General features: G+C 53.8%; 2 protein-coding genes across 3 annotated transcripts; both read right to left on the reverse strand.

The window, feature by feature from the left end:
- Window positions 1–1,103: 1,103 nt before the first annotated feature.
- Window positions 1,104–4,906, reverse strand: AQP5 (aquaporin 5). Its single transcript, XM_033222142.1, has 4 exons — window positions 4,381–4,906; window positions 3,128–3,292; window positions 2,593–2,676; window positions 1,104–1,783 (listed from the first exon to the last, which is right to left on the reverse strand). Exons 1-4 carry the CDS (start codon window positions 4,741–4,743, stop codon window positions 1,598–1,600), a joined length of 798 nt encoding a protein of 265 aa, XP_033078033.1. The 5' UTR covers window positions 4,744–4,906; the 3' UTR covers window positions 1,104–1,597.
- Window positions 4,907–7,792: 2,886 nt separating this feature from the next.
- AQP2 (aquaporin 2) lies at window positions 7,793–15,962 on the reverse strand. 2 transcript variants are annotated; one of them, XM_033222140.1, is made up of 5 exons: window positions 15,480–15,962; window positions 14,582–14,719; window positions 12,334–12,498; window positions 11,930–12,010; window positions 7,793–11,234 (listed from the first exon to the last, which is right to left on the reverse strand). In XM_033222140.1, exons 1-5 carry the CDS (start codon window positions 15,837–15,839, stop codon window positions 11,025–11,027), a joined length of 954 nt encoding a protein of 317 aa, XP_033078031.1. In that variant the 5' UTR covers window positions 15,840–15,962; the 3' UTR covers window positions 7,793–11,024. The 2 variants fall into 2 exon arrangements, with proteins under 2 accessions (XP_033078031.1, XP_033078032.1); XM_033222141.1 differs by lacking the exon at window positions 14,582–14,719 and having other exon boundaries at window positions 15,480–15,960.
- Between the last annotated feature and the right edge of the window lie 10,591 nt (window positions 15,963–26,553).

A 26,553-nucleotide genomic window follows, 5' to 3' on the forward strand; every position in this document is an offset into this window, starting at 1 on the left:
GGCCCCAGACTAGGCAGGTACGTGTGGGTGTCTATTCACACGACTTTACTGAGCACTCACTCCAAAGCGCCTGACCGTTTGTACAAGCGTTTTACCTCCAGACATGGTCTCATTCTCATTTTCTCCTCACGACAGCACGTGAGGTCGGAAAAAGCACCCCTGTTTTGCAGGGAAGGTCCTTAAAGCTCAGAGAGCTTATTTTGCCCCAAGTTCCGCGGCCAGATTGGAATGCAGGTAGTTACTGACTCCGGGCTGGGCTCACTGCGAAGCTGGGCTGTGCGGAGCTGTTCACTGCATGACCTCCGCCTTTTCCTCACAGAAAGCTGACCGGTCCCGGGCATCTCATGCCCTCATCCAGTCCCCACAACTATCTTGTGAGGAAAGTGATATTTTATCCCCATTTTACAGATGAAGAGATGGAGGCTCTGAGAGTTTAAGGAGATTACCCAAGGAGTGTCTGTGACAGTGGGACAACAGCAGGCTAGGGCAGAGCTCAGGCCCAGAGAAGAGGACGGTGGGGACACTGGTGGGCCGAGGCATGAGAGAGAAGCCCTGGAAAAGGGGGCTGGGCCACATGTGGCTTTTGGGGGGGGGTCAGGGAGCTGCTCCTTCTGGGCACAGGCTCCCAGGAGGGCACCTTTTTGTAACATCAAGGTGCAGAGAAAGGAGCCCAGGGCTGTGATGGAACCTGGCTGGTCACCCCCTTGCCATCTCAAGGGGCTGCGGTTGACTCACTCCTCCTCCACCCTGCCTGTCACACCCTGGCACTCCCCTCAAGTGCCAGCCAAACCCTCCTCAAGTGGCAGGGACTTGACATGGCTGAGGGGGAGGGGTGAAGGGTGACTGCAGTGAGGACCCCTCTTTCCTGGCCTCTAGCTCTATTTTGGTATTCAGTCTCTCTCTCGGTCTCTCCCTACTCTGTTCCCATCTCTCTGATTCTCTGGGCCTCCCATGGCCTCAGCCTCTCTTTCTTCCCACAGAGCACTTGTCCTGGGGTCCCCTGGTACCCCACGGAGATCGTGGTGGAGGATGTGGGATGATAAAGAGGAGAGGCAATGGGCCAGAGTGTCTCAAGGCACTCTGGGGACAGACAGAGGCGGAACGTGAGTATCAGAGATTTATTGGGTAGCCCTCACCCCAAACACCAGCAGCCCCACGCATGCATCCTCACTAGAAATAAATAAGGCAGCATTCAATGAACCAGTCTGTCTTCTTCCTAAGGAGCTCTGGGGAGGGTCGGCTGCTGCCCATCTAGGGGCTGGGATCCCTTCGGCTCTTGAGGAGGGGTGGGGGATGCAGGCTGCAGACCCACTCTTTTCTAGCCTGGCCCTTGCAGCCTGTGAGCTTGGCACTGTGTTCACAATCTCTGAGGTCTGTCTCAGAGAGACCCATCCCCAGCAGACCCTAGCCCCTGGCCCCTACCCCAGGAGTTCCACCATAGGTTCCTTCTCCCCTCTCTAACTGTGCAGCCAGCGGGACCAGCACCTCCTCCTCAGCCAAGAGGACCGGTTGTGCAAAAAGGAAGCTTGTGTTAGGTACTTTTTCTTTTTTCCCCCTTGGCTCAGGGGCTGAGGGGCTGGCCCCTGCCTGACACTGGTCAGCGGGCAGTCAGCTCCATGGTCTTCTTCCGCTCCTCCTGCTGTTCCTCCCAGTCCTCGTCAGGCTCATACGTGCCTTTGATGATGGCCACACGCTCACTCAGGCTCAGGGAGTTGGGGAAGAGCAGGTAGAAGTAGAGGATGGCAGCGAGGACTGCCCCCACGATGGGCCCTACCCAGAAGACCTGGTGGAGACAGGGCAGGAGTCAGGGCGTTGAGCCCCAGGCCTCGAAGACCAGATGCTCCCCACCCCACAGAGGACAGACCCATGGACCCTGAGAGGGGACAGACACGCAGACTTCCAGACCTTCAGGAAGAAAGACCCTCCCACCACCGGGACGGATATACACCACTCCCAGGGAAAGAGGCCTGGACCACAGACACCCAGACCCTCAAAGAAGACAAACAGATTCCCAGAGGGACAGGCCCCCTCCAACCACACCCGAAAGAGAAACCAATAAACCTTCAGAGGGGACATGTGGATCCTCAGAGAGAGAGAACAGAGCACCTCTGCCCTCCACATAGGGATAGAAACAGACCCTAGAGACAGTGACCATGAGCTCTCAAAGGAGGGGGCACACAGACTGTCCACAGGGGCAGACCCACAAGAAGACTCTCCCAACCCCCTCAACAGGGACAGATAAATAAAACATCAGAGAGGACCAGCACACAGACACCCAGAGTGACAGATACCATATCCTCAAGGGAATTGACACAGAGCCCCTCTGCACCTCCAGCCTCTTCCCTAAGGGGGAAGAACCTCTCCCCTAAGGGGACAGATACTTATACTCCCTGTCCCCAGGGGTTCAGGCCATACAAAGCCACCTTTGCCCCTAAGGCTGAATCCCATCCCCTTTCTCTCTCAGCCACTGCTCCCTGGCCCACCCCCAAGCTCTGGGCCCACAGAATCCAGAAGATCTGGTGAGCTCTGAGCTGCCACTGCTGGGTCTCCAGACCCTCCTCTCCAGGGAGCCAGGGGAGGGGACAGACTCACCCAGTGAGCGGGGCTGAACCGATTCATGACCACTGCAGGGCCAAAAGAACGTGCTGGGTTCATGGAGCAGCCAGTGAAGTAGATCTGGATAGAGACAGGGTGGTGGAGAGAAAGGCAACATCCCAGTCCACTCCCACAGAACCTGGACTCTCCCAAGGTTACACTGCAGTCCAGGGGCTCAGCCAGGTCTCAAACTCAGGTCTCCTGATTGCTGGGCTGCTAACCCCTCCCTCCAAGGATCCCAGCTGCCCGGTTAACCATGGACCCTTAATTATGCCCTCTTCTCTTCTCTGCTCTGAGGTTGGGTTTGATTCCTGTCCCATCCCACCTCCTACTAACTCCCATCTTTCCTCAGCCCAGAGGTTCTGGGGGGATCAATTCTGGGGCCCAGTAGGGCCAGAGTCCAGCAGCCCTAAATCCAGGTCTTAAACTCTGCTGGACTCATCAATCTGAAGTGGGCTCCGCTCTGGGGCTCCATTATTTGCCTTGAGTGCCTGCCCCACCCTCACCACAGCCCAGTGTCAGTACTGCTTACCCCGACAAGGTGGCCCAGGGTGACAGACAGGCCAATGGACAGGGCTGGGGAGCCCACAGGGCTGGTGCGACGGGAGTCAGTGGAGGCGAAGATGCAGAGTGCCAGCTGGAAGGTCAGAATCAGCTCCACCACCATGGCCTGGCCCTGCGTTGTGTTGTTGTTGAGCTGCAAGGGGATGGCGTGTTAGGACCCTGGCCACCTTCTGGCAGTATAGCCAGGGGCTCTGGGAGCAGGGCTTTTGGCGTTCAGGGACACTTAGAGCAGCTTGACACCTGGAAGCCAAGCCCCGTGGACATCACCCCAGTGAAGTCATTTGTTAAAGACACTACATTTCACAATTTACACAGGCTTGAAGCTCAGGCCTGTAGCCAAAGGGCAGAGTGTCAGGGGAGCTTTTCTTGGACATGGTCCTATCAATGGCTCTGCCCAACCCCCAGCCCCCATAAGCTGGCATTTACCCTCCATCCTGTGGGCAGCTGCCCGGTTTGCCTGCCTCACACCCCATCCTCGCCTCCTGCCCATGTCTGGCCCCATGCCAGTGCCAACCTTAAACCCGTCTCTCCAGTGCGGCTGACTCACAGCTTGACAATGGCCGAGCAAATCCTTCTCTATGTTTGATTAATGAACCCAGTTTGCACGGGGTTGGGGGCTGACTCTGGGGCTGCAGGAGGTGGGAGGGAGGCAGGGATGCGGGGTTGCGGGGAGGAGCACAGGTTGGGGAGAGCGGGAACCAATACTCTTACAAAGACTGCTCTGCACTGGCGTCAGGTTAGGGGGTTCCTATCTATGGTTTCTAAATATGAGCCCCTTGACACCTGCTGTGGCAGGCACGACCATCCCCATGGAGGGGCTGAGAACAATGAAGCACAGACAGGCCAGGGTCACCCAAAGACGGGATGACAGCCCACTTCTCTCTGGTGGTTCTACTCAAAGGCTCCACTGAGGAGATGGGAGAGGTAAGGGGCCCAGGAGGAAGGTGGTGCTCAAAGGTGAGACAGGAGGAGGCAGAAGTTCCTGGCAGGAAAGGAGGGGCAGCAGACATTGGAGAGAGACCAGGGTGGGCCAGCATGTGGGGAGGGGCAGAGGAGGTGGGCAGCCTGGAGAGTCGCCTTCCTGGCCTCCGGAGGCTCTTGCCTTCCTGGTGAAGGGTGTGGGCTGGACCACTCTACGGCACCCCTTTTTCCAGGTGAGGTAAGAGGCCTGGTCCTGAGCCCACCCCATTGTCTCGACTCCCAACCCCTCAGGGCACTCACCGCATTGATGGCCAGATTGCCCCGGGCATTGAGCGGTGCCACACCGTAGAGGATGCCGGCCCCGGCAATGGCGCCCACCAGCTGGGCCGCCACGTAGAAGAAAGCCCGGAGCAACGAGATCTGGTTGCCCACCAAGAGGGCCAGGGTGATGGCAGGGTTGATGTGGCCGCCGCTCACGGGTCCCAGGGCCTGGGCCAGCGTGCCTATGGCCAGGCCAAAGGCCAGCGCGATCTGCAGGATGGTGGGCAGCGCCGACTGCCACTTGAGGGCCGAGCCCAGGCCGAAGAAGACGAAGATGAGGGTGGCCAAGAACTCGGCGAACACGGCCTTGAGGAAGGCCACGGAGCACACCTCCTTCTTCATGGTGGCCGCGGGGGCCCGGCGGCGGCGGCCGCGGCGGGGGGCGCCCGTTGGGTCGCAGGCGGCTGAGGAGGTGCAGGCGGCGGGGGCGGGGGCCTGGCTGCGTGGCGCCGCGCACTGTCCCGCGCCCACTGCGAGGCTGGCGGCCTGGCGCGGGCCCTGCTGGGGTGCGCTATATACGGGGCGGGGGGCCGGGCGCGGGGCCGGCGCGGGGGGGGAGGGGGCGGCTCCCACGCTCAGGGGCCAGCGCGGCGCGCGGCTTGGGAGGCTCCAGGCCGCCGCGGGCCCGCCGCTCCCCGCCGCCCAGCGCAACCTCGGCGCGACCCCCGCCCCCGGCCCGGGCAGCCGCCTGCCCGTCCGGGCCACGTGACCCAGGCGGCGGTGTAGACGGGCCCTGCGTCCCGGACCCCGCGCATGATGCGCCCGGGTTGGCTCCCGTACTCTCCTCGGTGCCGTGCGCCCCGGACTCCCTGGGAGACGGGGCTCGGTCCCGGCGCTTAGCTCCTACCTCAGGGCGTCTAGCTCCGCCGGCCTTTACCGCGCTCCGCGCGCGGGCTTCCCCTTTTCTTCTCTTCGGGCTTTTGGCCCAGCTCCTCCTTTTCCTCCTGCGACCGGAGCATCCTGACCCGCCTCACCACCGGCTGGGTCGGAGTGATGCTCGTCCCGCAGGTCGGCGCCGCTCACCTCCCTCACCGCCGGCGGCGGGGGCGGGCAGCCAGGCTGGGTCGTGCAGGGCGGTCCGGCCGGCCGTCGTGGGCCTCTCCCGGCCTGGGCCGGGCGAGCTTCTAGGCTTGGAAGGCTGGCGTTTTGGGAAATGTGGGCACCGTGCCAGCCTGCCCCGATGCTTTGCAATCCTCGACGCCCAGTAGCTGGGCAGTACCTGCACTAGGCAATGGACCCCTGGAAGCGCCCTCTCCCAGGCCGGGTTCCCCTTGTCGACGTGACGGGAGGGGGGTGTTACGCAAAGCCTTGAGACTATGGGAGTTGGAGTGGGGGAGCAGGGAGGGTAGAGGCGCACCACTGACCTCCCAAGCGCGGTCTTGGCGTCTCCCCTCTTCCTGCTAGAAGCCCCTCACCCTAGATCTAAGACTCTCCTTCTCTTCCTCCACCTCCCCTCAGTCTCCTTCAGACCCTCACTTGGTCTTGGTCTTTCTCCCCTTGAAATCTGTTTCTGCCAGTCAGTCTTTGCAAAATCCTGTTTCTCTTTTTGTCTCTGTCTTTAGTCTCTGTCCCTCTCCCTCTGCCAGCCTCTTCCTCTCGGTCTCTCTCCGTAGGTCTCTTTCTCATTTCAGTCTCTCTGTTTTCCACCTCTCCCTCTCTCTGTCTCTCTCACACCTCATTTTCTGTTTTTCCTTCCTGCCTTTTGCTGTCTTAGTGTCTCTGTCTCTTTCTCTCTATTCATTTATCTCATCCTGCAGTTTCTGCCTCCTGGCTATTTTCACCTTTCCTCTGCCTCTTAATTTCTGTGCCTTTTTTTGTTTCTGTCTCTTTCTACCTCATTTTCCATGTCTCTGTCTTACATGTGGTCTTCTTTAGTTTCCCCAAAGTCAAGTTTTTCTACCCCTGGTCTGGGTGACACTTTCTTCCAGTTCCCATCTCCCTTCCCTCTGAGCTTATAGCCCCTCTGTGACCTGCTACCTCCTTCCATACCACCCCCTCCCTCTTCCCACCCACTCCAGGTCGGGCATGTGGGAGTGAGACTGGAGGGCTCTCCAGGGCTTAGAGGAGGGGGAAGACCCCTAGGATCCCGGGAGAGGAGCTGCATTAAAGGAGATCCATCCCCATGTGTGTTAGAGAAGCCCTTAGCACAGTGCTTGGCACAGAATAAGGCTCAGTAAAGTCTCCTTACATTGTGACTGTTAATTTTAAAAGCCCCTTGAGGGTTTAGTGTGGGGCTAAGCTTGGAGGAAGAGTCCAGTGGCAGGGTACAGAGGGAGCAGAGAACAAGTGCCTCCCCTGTCAGTCAGGCAGGGCTGAGGGGAGGAGCCTGCAGGAATGCTAAGGACTTGGAAGAGTGGGCTCTGGGCTCCGTGGCAGCTAAGATGCCAAAGAAAACAAGGGCCAAAGAAACCCACTATTGTTCCTGTCCAGTTCTGGCATTTCCTGCTGGAGCAGCTCCTCCCCAAGTCTCTCCTCTTAAGGCCAGAGGTCCGTTTGTCCTTTCTTCCATGGGTCCCAGCGCTCTGTCCCCAGCCAATCATGCCAGTTGTATGCAGGATTTTCTTCTGGGTCTGGGGGTTGGGCTGGACAATGACCCTGATGACCCCAGAGGTCATTGGGGGCCAGGCTTCTTCACTGCTGAACTTGCCTCCAGTTTTCACCATTCCACTTGCTTTCTCATCATCTCTCAAGTGCTCACAAGAGGCTAGGCTACCAGGGGAAGCTCCAACCTGAAGATTTGAGCTAATGAGGGACTGTAAAGGCCAAGACCTTGTTCTCGCCATTTTAGAGATTCAGAATATGATCTACAAAGTTAGAGATTATAATTGGCCTCCACTGTGTGATTTCATTCCAAGCTACCCACGAAGAAACCCAGACTCAGAGGTCACTTGCCCAGGGTCACACAGTGACCTGAGATAGGAACTACAGGTTGCCACACAGACTTGGTCACCAGAAGTGGGCCTGGTGAGGCCAAAGAAGGAGACTTCATCTGTCAAGGTTACTCACATTGGGCAGCTGATTCTGTTTCCCAGGCCTGCGTCTGAGGCCCCTCCATCTCTCTAACCACTAGAGTCCCTCTGTCCCTAAGTCATCACAATAAACTCCTATTATGGCTTGGAATTATCTTTGCTCAAGCACTCAGGCCCTGCCCTGCCACCTCCAGAGGAATGCCCGGGACCTCTCGTAGTTGAGAGATGGGTCTCCCCATTTGTGGCAGGGGGAATTTGAATGTCTCAGGGAGAGCCCTTCCCCTCCTCTCCTGATATGGGGACCTCTGAGTTCCCTGGGAGAAGTTGAGGGCTGGGGTAGAAATGGTAGGGAGTTCCGCCTGTCTTCTGGTACCTTGGACTGTATTTGTATTGACCACTGCCACGTTGTGGAAGAACACTACTTATTGGCAAATGAGCATTTATTGAGTGCTTATTATATGCAGAGCAGTTGAAGGAAGATAGATAGGTGAATGCCATCTAAGACCTGAAAGCAGCCCTGTCCCCAAAGGGCTTACAGTCTAGCTGGGAGGCATTGTATATATACAACATCACAGCTTAAAGATACAAAACAACATTGAAGCACCATTTGCAGGTGCAATGTCATTTGGCACAAAGTGGGAGTATGGGACAGCTCACAACCTTCTCTGTCCCCAGCTTGGGGACCTGGAGATCTGTCCACCTGTCTCCACGCTGCCCTGCCTGTATGTTTTGGTGTGAGTGATCTCCGTTCTCTGACTAACCAGTGCTCTTCAAGGGCAGAAACCAGCCCCACGTTCTTTGTCCTGTCTACCCTGCTGCCCTCGCCAAGGCTTTCTGTCCACTGCAAGACAGTGGGTTGGCCTGGAAAGGTCCAGCCATGTGTTCTGGCTTCTGCAAGGGCCTCCCAGGAGGAGCCTAGGATTTGCCTCAGTGGAAAAATCGTGGGATTTTGCATAAAAAGCTCTGAGTTCAAGTCTTGGCTCCACTATATACTACCTGTGAGACTTTAGACCAGTCTCTTAGCCTTGGTTTCTGAACCTATAAAATGGGAAGAACAATATTTTCTCTACCTTTGTCACAGGGTTGGGAGATAATCACAGGGGACGATAAGGGGAAGCTTTGGAAATAGCAAAACCCTTTATGGCTGGGGACCTTTGTCCTTCCCTAACCTATCTGAAGTTTGAGGAAGATTAGATGAACCCTTGCATGCAAGGTACCCAGCACAGCAGCTGGTACACAAGAGATGCCAGGAACTGCCAATTTCCCTTCACTCCTGGAGTTCTATCACTTGGAATCCTTTTTTGACCTCTGACCCCAGTGGGCAATAGAGGCTGGAAGTGGTAGGGATTTCGTATTTAGTTTTGGGGGAGATGCAATCCAAGAAGTGAAACAGACATAGAGATAAATTCTTGGCTTCTTCTAGAGGAGTTTGTTGGGGTAGGTGGGGTGGGGACGAGGTGCCTGAGACACATCCATGATGGGCTCATAGCTCACTGCCTTGCTGACTTTGAACCTCTAGAGCAAGGATACTCAGGTGCTAGGAGGACAGCTGTGGAGGTCACTTTGGTTTCTGACTCCTCCCCTCTTCTGGTAGTGAGGCCAAGTGGCTGTCACTAGCTGTTGGGGGTTTGGGAGAGTCCTCTCCATAGCACCTATGGCCTGGGGCAGCCTTTTTTGGACCTCAAAGAGAGCTTTGGTCAAGGAAGACAGTAAAGAGCATAGATCAGAGGGGACACAATTACAGAGATGTTCTTATACACTGTCTTTCTTGGATGAAAGCAGAAGGGAGAAAGAGGCTAGAGACTCAGTGCCTGGTGCACAGTGGGTGCTTGGTGCAGTGTAAGATAGATACAGACAGAAGTCTTGAAGGCATGGAGGCCACAGAAAGCATGAGGGTAGGGGGTTCAAGGTATGACCCACATGTTACTTATACAGCAGGCTGGAGAGGGAAGGAGAGAATGGATGGGGCTCGGTGGTGGGAGGAAGGAGGTGGGAGAAAAGATAGGGGACACATGCAGGGTAAGGAGAGGCCAGCCCCAAACCCATCTCCTTCTGCCTGGATCTTGCGGGCTCTCAGGACTCTCCTTTGCTTTGGCCATCAGTGAAAGGAGGTAAGGGATGTTGAGCATCAAACTCCTTCTGCATCCTTCCCCCAGGAAGCAGAAATAATGAAAATGATTCTAGTAATGCGTGTTAATGATATTAAGAATTACAGTCTACACAGCATCTTTACATGCGTCATCTCACTTAATCCCGGTTAATCTCATTTGAGAACAGTCGTACTGGCCTAGAAATTTAGAAGCCTAGGTTCTAGACTCAGATCTGCCTCTGCCTGGAGAAGTCATTTCTCTTCCCTGGTCCTGAGCGCAACAGGCTGCTCTATCCACAATGACTATTCAGTGGTAGGAGCCAGAAGCAGGGAATCACAGGCTGTGGAGAGGCAGAGAGAGAAGGAACAGAGGTTCCTGGGGCGGAGGAGCTGCTGCCTGAGGACTGGGGAGAATGAGATGGGTGATGGAGGGGTGTTGCCTGGTGCCCATGGTTGCATGCCTGAGTGCCTTGCCCAGCCAGCCATAGGTGTGTGCTGGGCAAGAGGGCTAACTTTCGAAACCGAGTGTCTCCTTTCAAGAAGTGTCTAGTTGCAAATCTCCGCCTCTCCCAAGACAAAGGCCGGGGTCCCACAAAGGGCTTTTGTTTTCTCTGCTGAAGTGGGAGGCTAATCTCTGGATCTGGGGCACCCCTGCAGACGGGGGTCCCGGGCACACACAGCGTACACACACGTGAAGGTGTGCACACTCATATGCCTGCTTCCTCTTTGGAGAGGTTCTCCCTCATCACAGAAAGGAAATCTTTGGTCACCAAAGATTTCCTTTTTCCAGAGGCCATTTCTAGGGGAGCTGTTCTCTGGTTGACACCTCTCTGCCTCCAGCAATGAGTCTTGGCAAGCCTTGGGGCCCAGCGCTGCAGGTGGGGGACATTTTCCAGGAGGAGCCAGATTGCGGCTGGAAATCAAGGCCCTCCCTTCAGCCCTCTCAAAGTGGCCTCCTTCCCTTCCCCTGAGGATGACTGGCACCCACACTCATCCACTGTAGAAGTGGGTTTATTGCAGGTTGGGGAGGAAGGGGTGCGAGGGGAAGTGAGAAGTCCCCAGACGTGCACACTTGCACCAACGTAGGCAAACCTGTTCACACTCAGGGGCATGCACAACCCTGCACGTGAGGACAAAGGAGAACTCGGGGATGAACACACTTGCACACTAGTAAAATCAGTTGCACTCTTTCCAGAACCCCCAAGGCAGGGTCTGTACACTCCCCACCCGGTACCTGGGTGCAGGCTCTCAAGAGTTTCGCTTTTACCACCCACCTGCCTCCCTCCCCAGCTCAGTTCCCCAAGTTCCCAGTTCCTGCAAAAGGCTGGAGGATCCACTACCGGCTGCTCACAGCCTCAGGGCAGGGGACCTGCCAGGCTCAGGGCTCCCTCCCGCAGCCTCCTCTACGCCTGCTCACAGCACTGGCCTCGGCGCGCACGTACAGGAAGCAGCTACTCTGCGCTGGGGGGCCAACTTCAGACCTGGGGGAGAGGAGGGACGGGGTGGGCCCTTCAGCCTCGGGCCTCACAAGCGTCCATCGGGGCCGTAGAGGCCGCTGACGGCCCTCAGGCCTTGGTGCCCCGTGGGAGGCTCTGCGGCGAGTGCAGCTCCACCGACTGCCGCCGCCGCACCTCGCGCTCCTCCCAGTCGGTGTCCGGCTCCAGGCCCTTCAGCACTGCCAGGCGCTCCGACAGGCTCTTGGCTGGCGGGAACAGCACGTAGTTGTAGAGGAGGGAGCCCAGGATGGCGCCCACCAGGGGTCCGATCCAGAAGACCTGGGGGCGAGCGGAGAGAGTGGCTTGGCACCCGAGCCTACACCGGCACGCGGAGCCCGCAGGCCCCGGTGGCACACTCTGCGGCCGCACCCCTCCTCCCCGCCATTAATCTAGTGAAATGCTTATTTATGTAATTAGCGACGACAACGCCAGCTGCTGGGGAAGCCTTGTCAGTGCGAGGTTAAGGGTGCGAATTTTGAAGCCACTGCCTGTGTGTGAATCCTGATTCCACCACTTAGATGCTGTGTGCACTTCAACAAGTTACTTACCGTCTCTGTGCCTTTCACTATAAGAATGCCTATCTCCTAGGGTGGTTGTGAAAATTGAATGAGTTAATGTTTGCAAAACACTCAGAACAAGGCTCACCACATACTAAGCACCAGATAAGTGCTAAATACTATCACTTGTAGAGTTCTAAGTGCCAGACACTGCATTATCTGGGTTACACCGGTAGCCTCACTTACTGTTCCCAAGAAGCCAGTGAGGTAAGCTGTTGTCATCCTCATTCACACTTGTGGAAACTGAGTCTTTGGCATCAGATCTGAGGGGTGGAACCCAAGGCTCCCCAGGACCAGCAGGAGTGTGGAGGGTTTGAGGTACCGCTGCTGAGCCCCCATCCCACGCTATTCCAGCTCTTGTTCTCCCTTTAAAATGGGTTTTTAGGGAAGGGGAGGGCAGTGGGTTTCAGCCATTACCCAGTGGTCATCAAATTTGCCAGTGACGACAGCTGGAGCCAGGGAGCGGGCGGGATTCATAGAGCAGCCGGTGTAGTGGATCTGCAGTGGGAGGAGGGCATCACAGAGAGAAGGCAGGTGAGGACAGGGCAGAAAGTCCTTGTCCCGCACTGCAGTGCTTGACCTCAGCCTAAAGGGAACCCACGTGATGGACAATTAACTTCACGTTTTATTTAAAGAGCTCTATTCTTTTGGGGCTGGAGTGATATCTGTCCCTCTGGGGTATCTGGGAGTCAAACCTCTGGGGTGTCTGTTCCTCTTGAGAGTTCTGTGTATGTGTCCCTCTTGGGGTCTCTGTATCTGTCTCTGGAATGGTCTGTGTGTCTGTTCCTCCAGGGAGGCTGGGACCTATGGTCATGACCTACCCCCAGGAGGTGGCCCAGGGCCACGGAGAAGCCTATGGAGAGAGCAGGGGTGCCCGGGTTCTCTCCACGGCGCTCATCGGTGGAGGCAAAGATGCAGAGCACCAGCTGCAGCGTCAGGAAGAGCTCCACAGTCACCGCCTGGCCAGCTGTCGTGCTGTTGCTGAGCTGGGGACAAAGAGGCAGGTAGGGGAACACTGAGCACACTCTCCTCTCTGGCTCCATCTTCCTGTCCACCTGCAGTCAAGGCACCAGGGGGGCCTCTGGGCTGGGAACCAGAACACCTGGGCTTGCCAGACACCTTAACTGGAACAACTGATCCCTTCTTCTTGGGCCCTGGCCCAAAGGCAGCCCATGATCCCCCAGGATGCCTGTGGTTTCCCTGCCAGAGGTAGGAAAACTGACTCTGTAGCCCATTAGATTGGGGGGTGAGGTTGGGAGCCTGCAGTGTGAGAGGAAAAGGATGCTGAGATCCGGAATTTCTGTTTCCTGAAGAACAAGAAGGGAAGAGGTTTCAGCTGCCTCAGGAAGCTTTGGACTGGTTAGCAGGAAGACCTTCCCTCTCTAGACCATCAGACCCTGGTGCAATGAGAGGCCGGTGGTCTTTCCTCCTGAGGTCAAATGGCTCCCAGGGACAGGGTCTAGGGACTTGGGTCTGGGGGATGGTCCTAGTGTGCCCCTTTCTGCTATGAGTCCACCATACACCTTTTTCCCTAACCCTTGTCTATTCTCCACTGCCTTTCAGGCCTCAGCTTTGCCCTGTTGGTTTGCTCCCTGCACGTCCTATGGAGGTTGGGGTGAGGGCCCCGGAGCTGTGTCAGACAATGCCTCCACACCCATGTAGGTTGCCCATGGTCTCAGCAGACCCTGCCTTGGGTAAGGAGAGAACTCGGGGCTGAGTAAAGAGGTGATTTCATAACTGGGCCACACCCAGCACTGGATTTCTCCTTGGGTTTTGTCACCCTGTGCCCTACGCCCTGCCTTCTGGGACTGGGCACTACACTGAGTGGAACAGTGACAGCTCTCAGCTCCCACGCTCTTTCTCCAGGCCCTGAACCCCCACCCCTGGGTCCAAGACATCAGGTCAAAACCCTTGGGTCTCTCTAGGGTCTAACCTCAATCCCTTCTGTTGTTGTCCAATGCAGAGTCTCTAGAGGACAGTGAAAAGAGCTTTGGAAGCAGACACTTTAGAGGCCTCTGACTTGCCATGAGACTATTTAATTTGGCCTCAGTTTCTCCTTCTGCGAAATGGGATAACAAAATGGATTCTGGAGGACGGTGGGAGGACCGGAAATGACTTGTTGGTTCTGTGACTTGGATCAATTGACTATTGAGCCTCAATTTGCCACTCACAATAGGGGGGAACCACAGAAATTCCCTTATAGCATTGTACCAATGATGAGATGATAGCTGACCTGGCATAGGGCAGGTGCATGTCAATGATTAACTTCCTGGTGGCCAGGCTGGCTCTCAGTGTCCTCAAAGGACATGTGGGATGGTCTTGAGGATCATCTGGCTCTCTTTAGCTTCAGGGCAAGTTGGTCCCACCACTGCCCCATTATATCCAGGCAGGGTTCTCCCCAGGTCCTCAAGGTGGTAAATGCTGAGAAGTGGCATGGAGGAGTCCTCCCAGACCTTTCTCTTCTGAGGGCCCCAGTCAGTTGTGAAATGATGGAGGAGGAGGACTGCGTTTCCCATGGCCTCTCACTGCCAGTGCCCTGCTATTACAGAAGAACTTCCTGGTCATGCTCTCAGGAAGTTCCTTTTTCAGTCTAACTGGATCTCTTCTTGCTGTAAACTGAACTAATTTTGTTCTCAGAGGAAATGAGCCCACTCCTCTGCTTGCCCACCTAGCCTTTCCTTGGCCCCTGGCCCCCAACCTTGTCACATTTTCCTCTTTAAAGAACAGAGGCTGGGTGTGGTGGCTCATACCTATAATCCTAGCACTTTGGGAGGGGGAGACGGGTGGATCACTTGAGGTTAGGAGTTCGAAACCAGCCTTACCAACATGGTGAACCCTGTCTCTACTAAAAATACAGCAATTAGCTGGGCATGGTGGCACATGCCTGTAATCCCAGCTACTCGAGAGGCTGAGGCAGGAGAATGACTTGAGATGGAGGTTGCAGTGAGCTGAGATTGTACCACTGCACTCCAGCCTGGGCAACAGAATGAGACTCCATCTCAAAAACAAAACAAAACAGAGAAGTTCCCTAATTGGGATACCCCTGTCCCACAAATGAGGAAGGGCTACCTGTGCAGAGACGCGGGTGGCCACAGAGATTGTGCAGGACTTGTCAGAGACATCAGGACTCTTGTCCAGTGGCCCAGGGATGGAAGAGGCCAGGAAATACTGGAGACTGAGGCACAAAAGAGGCACTTGCTGTCCTGGCTTAGGATGGGGGTACAGAGTGAGAGCTGGTCTGTTGGGAGCACAGGTCGTTCCTCCACACTCATGTCTCTTGGATTCACAGGGCCCACACAGACCTGAGAGGGGAAGGGGGTGGGACATGGGGGAAGGGACTATGGCACCACCCTCAGCTCCCGAAGGGCTCACGGGACCCAGTTAGCACCTGTATCATGTCATCAGCAGCCAGCTTATGGGCTCCGGGGACCTCCTCAGGGTTTGGAGAAGGAAGTATGCCCATTGCTGCTTGTAGGGCTGTGGTGTGTCTGAGCCTGGCCTGTAAGGAGCACCTGCCATGGGACCTGCAAACCCTCAAAGCAGAAGAAAGGCTGGGCCCCTCTTCTCTCTTGAGGACCCTGTCATGAGCACTCCAAGGCTCCCCGCAGCTTGGAAAGCATGTCTGCTTGGGACACTAACCCCTGCTGAGGTACATCCTGCTCCTTACTGTAATGTAGGCATTGAGTCCAACAGAAACCCAGATGAGGCTCTTCCTGCACGATGGTCAGGGTGGAAGAGGCCTGCAGTCTGTCTGCATCCTGCCTTTGCTCTGGTATCATTGCTTCTTTCATCCTGACCCTCCTATGGCGGCTATGTTCCTGACTCCAGGCTCTGTCTCTCTCTGTGTCTCTGCCTCTGTCTCCATCTCTCTCCCCACCTCACCCAGAGCCCATCCCTCCCATCTCATCCCTTACAAGGGATTCCCCAGGATCTGCCCCTTGTGGATGGCAAAGTTGTGGCTACTCACAGCATTGACAGCCAGGTCCCCGCGGATGTCTGCTGGCGTGATCTCATGGAGCAGAGCAGCTCCGGCCACAGCCCCCAGCAGCTGGGCAGCCACGTAGAAGGTGGCTCGGAGAAAGGAGACATGGCAGCCCACCAGGCAGGCCACAGTCACGGCTGGGTTGATGTGGGCCCCGCTTACGTGGCCCAGAGCCTGTACCAGGGTGCCAATACCCAAGCCGAATGCCATGGCGATCTGTAGCACAGAGGGCAGGGCCTGTGGCCAGTTGAGGGCCGAGCCGAGGCCAAAGAAGACGAAGAGGAGTGTGGCCAGGAACTCTGCGAACACGGCCCTGGAGAAGGCTATGGAGCGGAGCTCCCACATGCTGCGGAGTCCTGCGTGGCTGGCCCGGCCGTCTCAGGGCCGGGAGGCTCTGGGCACTCTCTTTCGCTCTCTACCACTCTCTTTCTCAAGGCCTCTGGGGAGGCTGGGTTGTGGGCCTTTATAGGGTACTTCCATCCCGGATCTGGGCACGTGGTGTGGAGGTGGAGTCGTTGAGGCCAGTACCTCTTCTCCATGGCGGCCTCTGCCCCCATGCCCCATCCCAGCCCACCCACGTGCCTATCACCCTATCTTAGCCTTCACAGCTGACTAATGTTCCCCACTTAATGAGCTCCAGATAAGGACTGACGTCCCTGGTTTTCCGTGTTTGTTCCCTTGGTTACCCCAGGGCTGCTGCCCCAGGGCCTCTCCCAGCCCCGACGGGGTCTTGTGAATGGGAACCTCTGGTGGGGATTGTGCCCAGTGCCCCTCTTTCTGACTCAAACTGTTGACCAAGGCAGGGGCAATACCTCACACAAAACTAAGAGAGTACATGAGTGCTGCTCCTTCTGGTAACTGGGAAGTTCTTCTGTCAGACCTCCAGTTACTCCTGCTTCACAGGGATGGAAAACAACTGGTTGGCTTGTGACAAATTTCCAGGACATAAAGGTTTGTGTCTTCTGTGTTCGCATTCTTGCAGCTAATCACCCATAAATCATTAAGCTTCACCTTCTCCTGGGGGTCCCAGCCAAACAGCAGCTCCTAGAGCCTGGGGGCACTGGGACCCTGGCCCTCGGTGATGGAGTCAACCTGGGGGCAGCTGAGGAAGCTGAGGGTGTCCATTCTGACATCAGCCTGTTCCATCTATGTGACTTAACCTTTCTTGTCTTTCTCTGTAAAATGGGAAGAATAAAACTGACCTAGTGGATGGGGGTTTGGATTGAATGAAACAATGTATGTCAAGTGCTCAGAGCAGTGCCTGGTCCACAGTAGGTGGTCAATGAATATCAGCCCTTCCTTACAGTATTACTTACACTTTGAGGAGAACAGGTCTTTGCACACTCACGTGTTGGGGTCCCAGAAGCTGTGACAGGTCCCAGGAACCCCAAGGAGCTCAGGGCCACTCTGGCCACAGAAGACATTTCTGTGGGGCAGTGAGCTGTGCAGGCTCGGGGCGGCTATGATGGCTGATAAGCAGCTCTCTGGCCTTGGTGCCCACTCAGCCCAGCACCTGGGCAGTGCTGCCTCCTGCTCTCAATGCCACTGTGGCCATTGGGGTCGTGGAGGCGTTCAACTCTAGAAGCTTCCCCAGCCCCACTCACTGGCCCTTCCCTAATCCCTCCAGCCTCGCCCCCCTCCCGGGCACTCACAGCAGGGTTGGGCTCAGAGTGGGGGCAGAAGGATGGGCTTCTGCAACCTGCCCTAGCTCTTGTCCAGCAGGTCCCTGGGCAAGTCACAGTCCCAGCAACAGAATCTGGGAGAGATTGGAGACTGGAGTGGACCGCTTTATGTTGTATCATGGGGATGTGGGGTGAGTGTAGGCCCAGGGAGGGGAGTGACTCATCTAGGGTGCTCCAGCAGGTTAGTGGCTGAGCTGGGACTGAGCCTGGTCTGGAGCTTTCTGCCACACCCCACACTACCGAGCCACACTCTGTGCCTCAGTTTCCTTGTCGGGACAATGGGAGTGTAGATGCCTACCCCATAAAGTTGTTTTGAGAATGCAGTAAGATAATGAACGGGAAAGTATTTTGCAACTGAGAATGTATCATACACATATATATGGGGACTCATGACTCCTGCTATTGTGAAGGAGGAGGAGGAGAAAGGGGAAGAGGAAGGGGAGGAAGAAAGAATAAAAATTACCCATACAGAAGGGATGCTCCAAAAGAGCAGGGATTCCTGTGGGGTTTGTTCTCCAGTGTATTTCCAGTGCCTAACGCCTGGCCTGACACATAGACACCTGGCACCCTAGCACTCTTCCCTCAGCCATCCCTCCCACCTTCAGGCATTCTGGGTCCTCTGGGAGAAGATCGAGGGAGAGGGGGACCCCTATCCCTGTCATATAAAGGGCATCTGGGACCCACCTCCAGACTCTGCACATGGGAAGAGACAAGGACTCAGAGGGGTCTGGCTTGGGTGTGCCTCTGCCCCCACCCAGGGAATATGCCTTCCCCACTGCTGCTACAACCTCCACCTCCCAGTTTCAAGCAATTCTCTTGCCTCAGCCTCCTGAGTAGCTGGGATCACAGGCACACGCCACCATGCCCGGCTAAGTTTTATATTTCTTTTAGTAGAGATGGGGTTTCACCATATTGGCCAGGCTGGTCTCCAACTCCTGACCTTGGGATCCACCCGCCTCGACCTCCCAAAGTGCTGGGATTACAGGCATGAGCCACCGCGCCTGGCCTACTCCTTTCTTTTGTGGCTTCATGTATCATTTCTCCTGACCTTCGGACATACTGTCCACCCCAACTGGCCAAGTTCAGGACTGAGTCTCAGGGTCCCTGGAAAACCTTCTCTTTGGGCCTCATGTGAACTGAAGCTGTGACAGTGGCTTCTAAATCCACACCCGACCATTTAGTTGCTGTGTGCTCTCGGATGGGCCACACATCCTTTCTGGTCTCTCCTTCTTTTGTCAAGGTATTCACGATCTTGAGGAGTGGCCCACTGACCCTTGATTCTGGGAAGAACCGCCGCTAACCCAGTCAGGTGAAAATCTCTTGCTTCCCAATACACCAGGATAGGTATGAAAGCTTCTCCTTGGAGCCCACAAAGCCCCAACCCGAATTTGCATATGTTTGTGGTGTGTGTGTTGTGTGGTTGTTCAGCCACACAATCATACATTTAGAACCTGATGGGATCTTGGAGATCATCTTGCCCATGGATTTCAGTTGCCGTGATAAGAACATGAATTCCAGAGAGAGTGTGACCTGCCGCACAGCTTACAATAGTAGTCAGGACTCACATTCTGATCTGGCCCCTAGTCTGGGAAGAGAGGAAGGGGCCAATGATGACCCGGCTCGTGCCTGTGTTTGCATTTGCCCTTCATGCCAGGGAGAAAGAAGGTGTTCCCATCAAAGCTGGTGGGGCTTGGCTGTGCTTCTGGCTGGCAGCTCTGCTCCCCTGAAGGGATGGCTGCATTTTTTCTAAAATGGTCACTGTGCTGTGTCTTAGGAAATCTATTCATCTATCATGCACTATTAATTAGAACATGACAAAAATTGCTGATGAATTCACAGCAGTGTGAATGTGCTTAATGCCACTGAACTGTGCACTTAAAAATGGTTAAGATGAGGGCCAGGCGCAGTGGCTCATGCCTATAATCCCACCACTTTGGGAGGCTGAGGTTGGCAGATCACATGAGGTCGGAAGTTTGAGACCAGCCTGACTAACATGGAGAAACCCCATCTCTACTATAAATACAAAATTGGCTGGGTGTGGTGCCACATGCCTGTAATCCCAGCTACTCAGGAGGCTGAGGCAGGAGAATCACTTGAACCCAGGAGGCAGGGGTTGCAGTGATCCGAGATCATGATCGTGCCATTGCACTCCAGTCTGGGCAACAAGAGTGAAAATTAGTGTCAAAAAAAAAGGTTAAGATGGTTAATTTTATGTTATGCGTATTTTATAGGCTGGGCTTTGTGGCTCATGCCTGTAATCCCAGCACTTTGGAAGGCCAAGGTGGGCAGACCACTTGAGCCCAGGAGTTTGAGACCAGCCTGGCAACATGGTGAAACCCTGTCTTTACAAAAAATACTCACAAAACATTAGCTAGACATGGTGGTATGCACCTGTAGTCCCGGCTGAGGTGGGAGGATTAGTTGAGCCTGGGAGGCAGAAATTGCAGTGAGCTGAGATTACACCACTGCACTCCAGCCTGGGCAAAAGGGCAAGATACTGTATCACAAAAAAAAAAAAAAAAAAAAGATATTTTAGATTTATTTAGATATCAGTCTTTAAAGTCAAAATTGCTCTTTTGCATGCATAAAAGGAAATTATAGGTAAAACAAATTGGCTAAAATAGTTTCCAAATTTCTTCACATTCAGAGTCCAATTTTCCTGAAACCGTCTTTGACTCAGAGTCGTTGATTTTCTGCATGGTATCATCTTCTGTGCCATCAGGAGCATTGGCAATGTGCCATTCTTTAAAAGATTGTCCACTATTGTTTCCAGCATTTATTTTCAAGCCTCAGCTACTCATTCTGCAAGCTTTATTGCCGGTATTTTCTTGCTTCATGTGTGACTAGCAATCATTTTGCCCTTTTCTCGGTAATAAAACAACACAACAGTTCCATTTACTTACGAGGCTCTTCCTTTCTTAGGTCTCATAAAACACTTGGCTGCTGTTTTGCAAGAAAATATGAAATTGTGGTCATTCTTTAATGATAACTGCTTCACTAATATCAAATTCTTGCTACACTCTTCTGTTTGCCCGCCTTTCTGCATACACAATAACTGTGTTTAAATGCTAAACCACAGTGTAACCTTTTTGAAGACATTTTAAACAGCAATTAAGCTGAAGGAGCGGAACTCACCTGACCAAGTTTAGGTATGCGCAGGCAATGACGGCCACTCCCAGCTGCCACACGAGCAGAAGAGCTCTTATGATGAGAAACGAGATACTCCTCAGAATTGGTGAAACATGGCAGTTACAAGATTAAACCCATATGCAATGCCCATTCTGCCATGCACTGTTCTAGACATTCTTGGATATATCAGCTCACCTAAACCCTCACAACCATCTGAGGAGCTAAATATTGTCATCCTGTTTTTTAAAGATGAGGAAAATGAGGCAGAGAGAGGTCAAGTAACTTTCCTGAGATTTCACAGCTAGTAAGTGGGAAGGCAGAATTAGAACTCCAGTAACCTGGCTTTGAGAGAACTTTTGATTGTAAAGGTGAATCCCTAACTCACTCCCTGAAATAATCAAGATGGGAACGCGGTGGGAAAGAGTGCTTAAGTTCTTTGACTAATAAAGACACGGATTAGGGTGTTGTTTGCTGGTGGCTTGAAAGAGGAGACGGGGGCGGTGGAAAAGAGGAGGTGGAAGGAGGGTGTCTGGGAGCTGGGCCTGGTTGACCAGTGGCTGTGGCCATGGCCGGTGAGGACGCCCCCTGCTGGAGCATGTGATGGAATTCAGAGCAGCGCTGTCTGACAATTGACATGAGGTGTGTTTCCTGCTCTGAGCTGAGTCACAAATGCCCTCTACTCTCCCTGAAAGGTCGGTAAAAGTGGGTCACACAGCAGGCCTGTGAGTCTGGTGCTTTGGGGACTGAGGGAGAAGGGAGCGGGTAGATCCACAGTCGGGGCAAAGCGGGACGGAGTGAAGAGAGCAGCCCCTGGCTGCAGCTGGCAGGAGAGGAGGGTGGGAGTCGTGGCTGGGGCCTCAGACAGCCACCGAAGGATGGAGGGCATTGGATCCTTGCAGCTCTGAGACACAGCGTGAGCCGTTTGATTTCTGTGTAGGGTTTCCAGATAAAATACAGGACATCCAGGTAAATTTGAATTTCAGATAAAAAACAAATGATTTTGTTAGTATAGGCATATTCCAAGCGATGTTTGGGACATACATACTAATACTAAAAACATATTCTTTCACTGGAGGTCTGCAGACTTCTGGGTTACAAACTAAATCTTCACAAGGACTTTTGGGAATCAGTTCTATGAGACCTATTTTACACAGGAGGAAACTGAGGAACAAAGAGATTAGACAAGTTGCCCATCATCACAAGGCTAGTACGTGACAGAAACAAGCTATGAATATAGAAATTCAAGCCTTCTCTTGACAATAGGCTGACTTCCTCCTCCAAACCCTACCTTGAAGCCCAGGTGGTGGTGATGGTTGAGGCCCAGGTGGAGGCAGGGAAGGTCACAGGTCCAGGCTCCTGGGGAGACACAAAGACAGCTTCCTGCCATTTCCCTCCTGCCCATGGGGTGAGACCCAGGGATGAAGAAGATGGGATCTTGCTAACCTCCCATGGCTACCCATTGCCCTCAAGACAAGGCCAGACCTTGAACTTGGCGTGTCCTCCTTCTAGCCCTTTCATCTCTGAGCCTGATACCTATTGTTTCTTCTCTTTGGAACCCTTGTCACCACCATTTCTCATGGCTAACTCTTCCTCAAACTCTAGGCCAGTGGCTTTCAGACCTTTGTGATTGAGACCTGTAGTGAGAAATACATTTAATATCCTAACTAATAAACATGATCTCTCAGACAGACAGATAGTTAGATAACTGAAACTAACATTTCACAAAACAGTATTTCCTAAATGTGATGTTGTAAATTCCTATTTCACTAACAAGTAATTCAGGTCACAACCACTAAACTGATTTTAAGACCCACGAATGGGTTGCCACTCACAGTTTGAAAGACACTGGTGGAGGTTCTGGCTGAAAACTTGCTTTTCCATTGGGAGAGGCTTCCTGTAGCCCGTAACACACAGTCCCGGGAGTGTCTGCCCAGGGTTTGCCTTTTGTGTTGCTCACAGATGTGACCCTCTGTTCAGCGTCGGGCTTCTCCTCTGGACTGTGAACTCCTAGAGGGCAGGGTCCATTTCTGGATTTGCTCACTATGGCACCGCAGTGCCTAGCACAGGCCCTGGCCCTTTAGAGGTGCTCAGTATATGTTTGTTGAGTGAATCAATGAGCAAACTGCCAGCCGTTATACTCCCCTAAGCCCACTTGCGCCCTGCCCCACACCTGCTGTGTTGCAGCCACGTGGTGGTCCTCAGGGACCTGGTTCAGGGGAGAGGTTGATTCTTGGAGCTTGGATGGAGAGAGGGAGCTTGTGCATGTGTGAATTGGTGGGATAAGGGGCCGGGAACAAGTCTGCCCACATTTGACAAAGATTAGATGTGGGGGGCTAGGGTCAGGGAAACCTTTCTAATAACACTGCTTTGTGAAATAGTGAATTCCTACCTGCTTGGAGGGTCCAAGCAGGCTGAGCAAAATGCCAGAAAAGCTTGGCAAGGGTTTGTGCACCAGGGAAAGGGTTGAATAAGCTGACTAATGGGGGTCCTGTCAGCTCTGCTGTGTAAAGGAGCTGCAGGCTAATAAAGCTTCCTTATAGGAGGCAGCTGGGAGCCATTGTGGGCACTAGCAGGAGGGGAGAGCAGCTGGGAGGAGGAGTTGCAGGAGGGCATATCTCCTGATACTGCTCCTCCTCTGACCTCTGAATTCCTCCCAGTCCCTGGCTTCCTCCCCCATTACCTCTGGACGGGGCTGTCTGGGCTGCAGGCCCCAGAGCCAATGGTGCCTCTGTAGCCTCCCAGCTCCCTGGGCTTCCTTCTCTCAGGAAGGACTCCTTCTCTCAGGGCTGGGGGGCAGTGGAGAAGCTCTTACCAGCTGGTCCTGGAGAGCCAATGTCTGTTTCAGCCCTATAGGGAGAGGGAGGAGCTGTGACTGCCAGGGCCAGGCTGCACTGGGGTCATTACCAGAGAAGGGGGTGGAAATTAGTGATGCCCCGGGACATTGCTCACAAGGGTCACCCAAACCTGTTTGACTCCCTGCTCGGAGGAGCTGCGGCTGAACCGCCCTGGCTCTCCAGTGCCTGCCTCCAGCATTCAGGGACTCAAGTGACTGGGTGACCTGCAGGACCTGGCTCAGCATCTGCACAGGGCCGTGCTCTCTCCCACCCTGCCTCACACCCCCTCCTGCCCCTCCCTAGCCTCAGCCTCTGACAGCCCTGTGCCTCTCCTTAAAGCCTGCCCTGCCCTTCCTTTGCCACAGCTCTGAGTCAGGCTCACCTTTTTTTCTCAACGATGTGAGAATTGGTTACAAACCCCATCACGTGAATTAGGGATAGCGAGGCTTAAGGAGGTTAAGCTGCCCACCATGTCCCTTGGCCCCGCCCTGCAGCCCCGTATTTCACCTCCATCGTAGCACGGGTCACGCCACCCCAGATGATTTGCTGAAGCTCCGAGGACGAGAGCCAGATCGAATTCGCCTTTGTTGTCCCAACATTTCACACATGACTGGCATGGAGTAGACACTCCAAAAAATGTAAAATGAACGAAAGGTTTGTCCAAGATCAAACAGCTAGGAAGCAGCCAAGCTATAATTCAAACCCAGATCTTCCTGTATCTCAGCCCCACACCCTTCACCCTCCTCCAGGAAGCCTTCTCTGACTTACTCAGTCAAGGCAGCTTCCCCTTCCCCCAACCCCCTCAGAATCCTGGGCATTTGGATGTGTTCCTATTCCCCTCTCCCCTGCACTCTCTGAAGGCAGAAACTTGGGATAGGGTCTCAGCTTGGCTCTAATCCTGCTCCACCCCCAGAACCAGGAGGAGCTCTATGAGTGTGGGATGCCTGGGCTGAGGGTGGAGGGCCCCGGAAGGAGGGCCTCAGCCAAACCAGTGGTGTCTTCCTGCCTGGGATCACCCACCCTGCCTCATCGTCCCTGCTCATTGGGCCAGGGGCCAGGCTTCCACCTGGGACTGGGCCTGCCGGCTTCTCACAAGGGCCAGCCCAGGCCTTGGTATTCTCTGGGGTGGGTCCAGGTGGAGCATCTAATCCTCTGCTCATTTTGCTGCAATTCAATATCAGCCTCCAATTTGCACGCTCTGCTGCCATCCTTCCTTCCTCCTCTGGCTGCACTGTGTATTTTCCATGGCTCTTATGAAGGCCTCTTGGGTACCCTTGGGCTGACCTCACCCCCAGGCCTTCTCAAGGCTGGGCATTGGCCTTGGGATGGAGGGACCACCGTCCCCACGGCGGGAGCAAGGCCTGCGACCAGCAGCCTGGGGGTGGATTCAGGTTTCACTGTCTAGGCTGCCTGGCTGTGGAATCCACAGCCATCCAGGCTCTCAGAGCTTCCGTATAAACATATGTAAAATTACCTGCACATGGCAGGTGTTAAAAGAATAGGAGTTGAGGCTTCCCCAGGGCTGAGGGCCCCATAGCTCTGGGAAGTCCTTACCATGTCTAACCATGCACCTCTGGCTACAAAATCGGCCCATTCTCCTCTGGTTCTACTTGATGGATGTCTGTTTTCTTGAGATTTTAGCACACTTGAGGCAGTTCATTGTATTTATTTATTCATGCAACAAATATTTATTGAGCACCAGCCATGTGCTGACCGCCAACCATATGCCATTCACTGTTCTAAAGTTGAAATATGTCAGGAATTGAAACTGACAAAGATCCCTGGCCTGGTGGGGCTTACAGTACAAAGGAGTTTATTCAGTCTGTGGGGCAGTTTACTGGATGATGGCCCGTCTCAGCTTGTTCTCCTCCACTTTAAAGAACCTGAAGGAAAAGAGATGAAAAGAAATTGTAAATATTGAAAAATAATAGTGTGAACTCTCAGACGTCATCTTTACCCCTGTCTTACCACCGCTGCTTGAATTTAAGTAATGCAATTAGAAGTATGGGATATTACTTAAAAAGTTAAACACAGAGTTAACATGTGATCCCACAATCCCACTCCTAGAATCAAAATCAGGTGTTCAAACAGTAACTTGTACACACATGTTCGTAGCAACATTATTCACAATAGCCAAAATGTAGAAATGATTTAAATGTCCATCAATACATAAATGGATAAACAAATTGTGCTATAGCCACACAGTGAAATGTTATTTGTTCATAAAAGGGAAGGAAATACTGATGCTTGCTACAACATGAATGAACCTGAAAAACATTATATGTTTTTTTGTTTTTTTTTTTTTTTGGGACAGAGTTTCACTCTTGTTGCCCAGGCTGGAGTGCAATGGCATGATCAGGGTAGGGGTCACCACTCTTCACCCTTATTTTCTAGAGCTCCACCAGCCCAGAGCACATGCTCAATAACCGTTTCCTATAACCAAACCCTCTGTCGCACCTGTCACATTGTTCCAAAATTGCTGCTCTTTCAAGAAGCCTACCCAGATGGACTAGTGGACAAGAATTTCTTCCTCCCAAGGTGACACCACTGGCCTCACCCCTCAATCCACTTTACATCTCACTATGCAAAGACCCACCACCTGCCTTGAAGACAGTGAAAATGGATCAGATGCTGGATTGATGGGCTGTTCGTCCTTGGACATTCAGTTATCTGCCCCAGGCATGTCTAAATATCCAACTGAGGCTTCTGGGTGTCTCGATATCAAGTTCCAAATTCTCAGCAGACTCATTGCATGCCACCCCTGCCCACCTCATCACTCTAGGGAATTTCTGGCTACTTCATTCCTCCAGAGGTGACCTCTTGGGTCCCCTGCACACCCTCATACTGCCCAGGATACTGCATGGAGACTGTCCCAACTGCGACATCCCTGCCTGGGATACCCTCATTCCATAGAGCTCTGGCCCCTTCCTCTGCATCCATCCATGAGTTCCCTTCTCCAAGAAGCAATCTTTTTTTTTTTTTTTTTTTTTTTGAGATAGAGTCTCACTCTGTTGCCCAGGTTGGAGTACAGTGGGGTGATCTCAGCTCACTGCAACCTCTGCCTCCTGGGTTCAAGTGATTCTCCTGCCTCAGCCTTCTGAGTAGCTGGGATTACAGATGCATGCCACCATGCCCGGCTAATTTTTGTATTTTTAGTAGAGATGGGGTTTCGCCATGTTGGCCAAGCAGGTCTCAAACTCCTGACCTTAGGTGATCTGCCTGCCTCGGCCTCCCAAAATGCTGGGGATTACAAGTGTGAGCCACCGTGCCTGGCCGAGAAGCTCTCCTTGACCAAGTCCTTTTCCCCTAAGCTTTCTTCCTCCCTGTTCTCAGCTCTAGTCAGATTCTGACTTACTCTGGGTGTGGTTCTGGCTCCCAATCAGGGGGTTTAATGTCCTCAAGCAGACTTCACCC

Source organism: Trachypithecus francoisi, unplaced genomic scaffold (genome assembly GCF_009764315.1).
Source record: "Trachypithecus francoisi isolate TF-2019V2 unplaced genomic scaffold, Tfra_2.0 Lachesis_group11, whole genome shotgun sequence".
NCBI lineage: Eukaryota > Metazoa > Chordata > Mammalia > Primates > Cercopithecidae > Trachypithecus > Trachypithecus francoisi.

What these genes read in the sequence shown, in the direction of transcription:
- AQP5 (XM_033222142.1), bottom strand. Translation starts at nt 4,743, where the DNA reads ATGAAGAAGGAGGTGTGCTCCGTGGCCTTCCTCAAGGCCGTGTTCGCC. An exon ending in CCCTGGGCCACCTTGTCGGG is followed by an intron (nt 2,677 to 3,127) that starts GTAAGCAGTACT and finishes GTCTCTATCCAG; the next exon opens with ATCTACTTCACTGGCTGCTC. An exon ending in GGTTCAGCCCCGCTCACTGG is followed by an intron (nt 1,784 to 2,592) that starts GTGAGTCTGTCC and finishes TGTCTCCACCAG; the next exon opens with GTCTTCTGGGTAGGGCCCAT.
- AQP2 (XM_033222140.1), bottom strand. Translation starts at nt 15,839, where the DNA reads ATGTGGGAGCTCCGCTCCATAGCCTTCTCCAGGGCCGTGTTCGCAGAG. An exon ending in CCACCCGCGTCTCTGCACAG is followed by an intron (nt 12,499 to 14,581) that starts GTAGCCCTTCCT and finishes CTTTGTCCCCAG; the next exon opens with CTCAGCAACAGCACGACAGC. An exon ending in GCAAATTTGATGACCACTGG is followed by an intron (nt 11,235 to 11,929) that starts GTAATGGCTGAA and finishes GCTCGCCCCCAG; the next exon opens with GTCTTCTGGATCGGACCCCT.